General features: G+C 34.7%; 1 protein-coding gene across 13 annotated transcripts in view; it reads right to left on the bottom strand.

Annotated features, from left to right (window-relative positions):
* LOC106474893 (coiled-coil domain-containing protein CG32809-like) overlaps nucleotides 1-6,923 on the bottom strand; it is a 386,694-nt gene that overhangs the window by 20,436 nt on the left and 359,335 nt on the right. For all 13 annotated transcript variants that reach the window (XM_022383530.1, XM_022383634.1, XM_022383845.1 and 10 more), the window contains one exon: nucleotides 6,480-6,610. In XM_022383530.1, the coding sequence (XP_022239238.1) occupies nucleotides 6,480-6,610 (131 nt within the window). The remainder of the gene's footprint in view (nucleotides 1-6,479; nucleotides 6,611-6,923) is intronic.

Here is a 6,923-nt window from a genome sequence, read left to right as displayed (position 1 = left end):
ACGAGACACACATTCTGCATGTAATGCTGTTTGAATAAAAGAAGGGAAACAACGCCTCTATAGCCCCCAAAAATATTAAAGAAGTTTATGGAAATGTTTTGAACGTTCATAAGTGTCAATAATGGTTCAGCAAATTTCGTTCAGGTGACTTTAGCCTCAACAATTCTGATGGCAGGGACCGACATGTTGGAATTGATACTGAAGCTCTGAAGATGCTTGTTGAGTCTAACCCAGGGCAACACACTCGTGAAATGGCCCTGAAATTGCATGAAACAATACGTAAACATGGGAAACTCCTTAAAGAAGGTGTTTGGATGCCTCACGAACTCTCCGATGATCATAGTTTCCAACATGTGAACTTTGTCAGCGGTGATGACAAATGGATTTTCTACGCGAAAATTAAACGCTAAAAACAATGATTCAGTCCTAGACAAAAACCACTTCCTACCCCAATAACTTGGACTCCATACGCAGAAAGTGATGCTATGCATTTGATGGGACATCAAAAGAGTTATTCATTTCTCACTCCTCAATTCACAGCGAACTGTCAATGCAGAGATCTATAGTCAGCAACTGGAACGTTTAAATCAAGCCCTTCATCAGAAACGCTCTTCACTCGTCAATCGGAAAGGCGTTCTTTTTCTCCACGACAATCCACGTCCACATGTGTCACGTTTGACGCAGCACAAGATTATGGAGTTGGGTTGGAAAGTTTTCCCCCGCCAACCATATTCTCTAGATATGACACCATCAGATTGCCATCTTTTTCGTTCGCTGCAACATCATCTTAATGGGAAAACGTATGCAAATATGGAAAGTGTTAAAGAGGACATCGACATGTTTTTTGCTTCAAAGCCAAGTGATTTCTTTAATCAGGGCATTAACAACCTGATTGTAAAGTGGAAAAGCATCATCGACAAGAATGGAGACTATTTCATTTAATAAATGTTTTGATTTGATATATAAGTTGTTTGGGTTTTTTCATTTAATAAATGCGACATTAATTTCTTGACGACCTAATATATATATATATATATATATACACACACACATATTGAACATCTTCTCCATTTTGTCGAATTACAGTTTAAAAGAAAATGAGTACAACAGTACGATAGGAAAACGACATAAGCTAAATTAGTTAGAGGAGCATTTTAACATTTGACAACTTCTAGATGTTAAACTGTATTTTAACGTGATTGTAATTTAATGTTCTCTGACTTTGATGTGCATGATTACGAAAGACTGAAACTAATTATAAAAACGCAGTATTGTCGATTAATCAAACAACATACAATAATAAACAGTTAATAATCAATACATATACTGCATATTTATAGATCTAGTAACAGCTCATTCACGAATGCGATAAGAATTACACTAGAGCTTTCTGCGCATAGTCGTTGTAATTTTGAATTGATAAATTAGAGGGAGGGTAGGTGGTCAATAGCATCCACTAGAACTCGTGGGCTACTCTTGTCTGATTGAATAGTGGGATTTGACCGTCACTCTTATTGCCCATCGATCCTATATTAATTCAGCTCGTAGTTTTGCTAGAACGCGCAAAGAAGATCACCCAGGCATAATGGAGTCTATTAATAGGTTTTCGTTGTCACTGAACCCGAATTTGGCATTGGATTTTGTGTTTCTGCCCCATGTTTGCAACTGTGTTCACACCCGTATTTACAAGCAAGTGAAACCAAACTTGGCATATGTGCTCAGGTACCGCAGGGTATTGGGTTAACTATAGAAATAATTAAGGATAATGGGGGAGCTTCATCGTACACTGGAGTCTTTAATCCCTGTAGCGCCGGTATCTTAACTACTAACCTCAAGGTTCGGAGCGAGTTTTGTGGAAACGGGATGCGAGCCTTAGAAACCTTCGGATCCAGAGACCAAACAGGCTAACCAATAGGTCACGCCTGGCAACAAAGTGTAACATTGTCGCTGAACTACTTTGCATGCCGTGAATATTGTTAATTTTCAATATTATGTGCACCATCGCCCATTCAAGTGTTTTCCAATATCTATTATTTATTAAGAAGAAAAACATAGGCTTATCAATAGAGATTGATTCAAATTAATGTAGGAAAATGAAGCTGTCACACATTACATGAAACATTTATAATATCCAAGTAAAGTTTCATAACCATCATGGAGTAAAAACAATCAGATTTCAAATCTTCTGTGGTAAGAAAGAGCTAATATTCACACAACTCTATGAAAAACTCTTCTTCTGTGGTAAGAAAGAGCTAATATTCACACAACTCTATGAACAAACTCTTCTTCTGTGGTAAGAAAGAGCTAATATTCACACAACTCTATGAACAAACTCTTTCTCAAAATACAGTGTAGGATTTGCTCTCTCGAGAACAAGAAATGGATAAAATTACCATCGTGTGGAGCTCCACCACTGGCTTCAAGTGTTTGTTGTTGTTAACAGAAAACCGTGTGTGAGGGCCCAAAGGAATAACACAATTTGTCAGTTTGTATTTATTACATGTCTTAATCCCTTAAGGGATTCATATACAATTTGGCCACAAGTCAGACTTTTTGAACCTGAAACAATATCACGCGCGTTGTATTGCTCGAAACAGTGGCAAAGGAAAGTTTCTTTATGTGAGAATTCTGTAACATTGATCACATTATTTTCCAGCTACGTGACACAAGCACGTCCTAATGGATGTACTGTCCTTGAATCCCCAGTATCTTACTCATACGCTTAAACATGCTACATATCAGAAAGTAAGTGGACCCTAATTTAATTTCATAGAAATAACTATTTAATTTGTTATTGTCGGAATTTTTGTTCTTACGAATTGCAGAGGAACAGTCTGATTACAAGACTTTTAATGTATCTGAGAATGTTCTAAATGGAATTTTCTACAAGGATTTTAAAAATCACAGCTTCATGTTGTTGACAACTAAAATTGCTTTTTTCCAACATAAAACAATGTAGCTTGTATGTTTACTTTAGTCTATTTATTTATGAAGATCTTCATTTGTTCATTTTAAGACAGGTGGCTCTGGTATCGCTCTGGTTATATGACATTGGGGTTCAATACAGGGATATTAAAAACAACAACAACAACAACAAAAAACAGCTTCAGTATGTTGGATGAATTGATAGAGTTGGTAGATTGGACTTGTTTGTACCTAAAGTATATCAAGCAATCTTAGCGGTTACTGAAATAATTAGCTGCGTGTATGAGAATTCACTTCACAACATTACCTATGTCACTCACCTATCGAGATATCAGACAAAACTGAGCTTTTCCTTCTCCATTTCAAACTGTTGAATAATTGTCGTTTGCTGTAAACATACCTGTTCACAAAAGCAGACAATAACGAACCTATTCAAAAAATATTATACAACAGCGACACCTGCATAAGAAATAGGCAACTAACTGTTAGTAGAATCGTGAACTACGCGAAGATAAGGTGATACAAATCAGCGACTCATAAAATTGGTAACTGCTCTAAAATCAGTTCAGGAACCATGCGACTTCAGCTTTAGACTGATAATGTTTTCGTAGTTTAACGATAAAACTGTTGACATATACATACATATACCTCAAGTTACAAGTTGATTTATACAACCCGCTGGGGTTTCACTAGAGCAAATGTTGACATACCTGCAAAAGGCATTAACATTATTCACTCAATACACGTGACAATTTCCTTTAGACTACTGTTTATTTATTCAAATGGTTTAAAAGACACTGCGAACATGTCCTTGAGCATACCAGTATTCTTTTATCAAGCAAGCGTCTTGTGACAAAACCGGAACAAAGAATTCTGCACTACAGGTGCACGAAATGAATAAAGCCAACAAGTTGTAATTAAATGTACATTACTTCAGTACTGCAGAGTAAAATATATTTTATTCGGGTAAACAAAAAGTTGATTATAATTTTATATCAACAAAAGCTTTTAACAGCCAATTCGTGAGAAAAGATAACTTGTTTTTTTTTACATGTATTGCCCGACTTTTGAAAATTTATTTATTTCGCTATTTCACGTGAGTCTATTGCATTTATACCAATTTTTGATTATAATTAGATGTGAAGAATGCATTAAGAAATTTATACGCGCTTTGATCGCCTTCCAAACAGAGTAACTCTGCCAAGATGAACATCACATTTTTGGAGTAATACCCATCATCAGAAGGTACTAGATGCAAGAGTGAAATGTAAATTCGAGTATATTGGAATGTAAAAAGGGATTGCATGATGTTTTGAGATCAAAACATGCACGTTTATGCATGCAAAAAGTAAAATAGAATAAAAAATCATGCGTTTCGAACTCAGATGTAAGAGGGGCTTCAATAGCTATTGGAATCCTAAAATAAACTGTAGTGATAACATAAATATATGAAATATGTATTAGACCTCCACGTCTCGATGTCTAATCCGAAAGATCTCATCCAACTCTGCTGAGCAGTGCCATCCTGATAACTGTTCACAGCTGTTTACTGCTGATTTTGCTTAGCAAACAGTTGGATTACGAAGCTCTTTATGTCAGAAATTGATGGAAGTGTGTAGTGATGCCTTTTATTGCGTGAGCATCTGATCAATTGAAAGTTTCTGGGACTTATCAACCACACTATGATAAGAAAAATCCCTTTTTATGGGGACCAATATTTTTCACACTGTACTAAATGTCATGTTTTGGACTTTATAAGGACTAATATTTTCCACACTATAATAAATAGGGGTCAAATTTATAGGGTCAAATATTTTTCACATTATATTAAATAATATGTTTTGGACACCTAGCCCATCCAAGTACAAACTCGCCTATATTTTCAAAGCTCAAAATGTCAGTTATGCTTGTCAAGTCAATCTCCCTATTTAATGACACCTAGGAAGCTGTTAGCATGACACTAGCGCGTTAGAAAAAGTGATGACCTCAATCGTAATTTTTGTTTTTTGTGCATAACAGTCCCGTAAATTGGCAACAGTACAACTGATTTTCAACTTAAAAAGTTAGTTTACCCTAGGAATCATACATTATAAAATCGTTATTTTTGAGTAGGGAAAAATATGTAAAACTCAATCAATTACATACCCGTAGTGGGCAGAGAACAGATAGCCATTTGTGTAGATTCCTGCTTAATAACAAACAACAACAATAAAAGCTTTTAGGTTATGCATCGAACAGTCTTTTCTAAGAGCTTCTAAAATGTTTGTTCAGAACACACGCTTTAGTTTGAATATGATGAATTAGTTTTGATATATACGGTAATGCTTGAATGACGATTAATTCACTCAAACAATAATATACATATCAAACATAGAAAACAGCATGATCATTGATGCCCTATTGATTTTCAGATAAGTCATATACGTACAGTGGAACATTAGTACGTACAACTTAGATATCTTGAACACGTGGCTGTTGTCGAAGTTAGAATTCAGTTCTGCTAACTCCTTTACCATTTATTGTAACGAATACTATATATATTTATTACAAATCAAAATTAAAGTTAATGTCCCGGATCGGCTATGTGGAGCCTCTGATATTTCGAAGAAATTCCAAAAGTCCCTGACAATCCCACGTACCGATGTTCGATCGTTGTATACGTGAAAATGTGTTTGTCTTGTACAATAACAAGACATGAATTTTCTCAGTCGTTCATGGTGTGAGCGTTCCATAATGAAAACAACATCCCTTTTCAACGAATTAACAATACACTCAAACAGATTTGAAGTTGGTAATTCAATAACTTGTACAACAACGAGACATGCATTTTCTCAGTCGTTCACTAATGAGACCAACATTCCTTTTTAACGAATTATACAATACACTCAAACAGATTTGAGGTTGGTAATTCAATAACTTGTACAATAAAATGGGTCGAGTTTTTTTCGAACGATGGAAAAGTACATAATTGCGTCTTTGAAGTAAAAAAAAAATGTGTATGTCTGAAAATACGTTCCGCCTTTTTCCACTGCGCATGTGTCTCGACTTCAGCAGTATGATACAGAAAAAGTTTAAACACAATGATTTGATTTGAATTTATCACATATATTCCAGCAGATTCACTAAACTCGAAACGTACTAACGTTTAAACGCTCAAAATATTCCTTATAACACATTGTTTTATAAAATTGTCACACAAGAAAGCAAAGAAAGGAGTGATGAAAAACTCAAATGTCTAGTCTGTAAAACACATTTAAAAAAGAACTGAATATATCTCCGAGTATTTCCCCCATTCTATCTACAAGAAAAAATCACGTTAGGAAAATTTATTATAATGAAAATATATAAAACATATTCAACTGTAAGCACAACAACACTTCTCCGTTATCTATAAGTATAATTGTGTATTTGGGAGAGAATGTAGTAATCGCTTAATAATTTCAAAATTAAGTTAACATTTTCTGAGACGTTTTTTATTATAAGCCATGAATAAAGCTCTTCGAATTTAGCATAAACAGATAGTTACATGTTTAATTCTAACTCAAACTTTTTACCTTTCAGATCGGCAACAGTTTTACTTGTTCTACTCAACAGAAGCGCCATGTTTTCAACGGAACTCATGTTTACACGACATCGTCTGTTGATGACGTTACCACGTAGTTCTTCTACATGACTCTCCAAGTCTCTAGATATCACAATATTTAAATCAGTTTTACTCACTCTCCAAGTCTTTATATATCACACTATTTAAATCTGTTTTACTCACTCTACAAGTCTCTAGATATCACAGTATTTAAATCAGTTTTACCCACTCTTCAAGTCTCTATATATCACAATATTTAAATCTCTTTTACTCACTCTCCAAGTCTCTAGATATCACAATATTTAAATCGATTTTACTCACTCTCCAAGTCTCTAGATATCACAATATTTAAATCGGTTTTACTCACTCTCCAAGTCTCTAGATATCACAGTATTTAAATCGGTTTTACTCACTT

The sequence above is a fragment of the Limulus polyphemus genome, unplaced genomic scaffold (genome assembly GCF_000517525.1).
Source record: "Limulus polyphemus unplaced genomic scaffold, Limulus_polyphemus-2.1.2 Scaffold0, whole genome shotgun sequence".
NCBI classification, from domain to species: Eukaryota; Metazoa; Arthropoda; class Merostomata; order Xiphosura; family Limulidae; genus Limulus; species Limulus polyphemus.
This window is presented reverse-complemented; position numbering and strand designations above follow the sequence as displayed.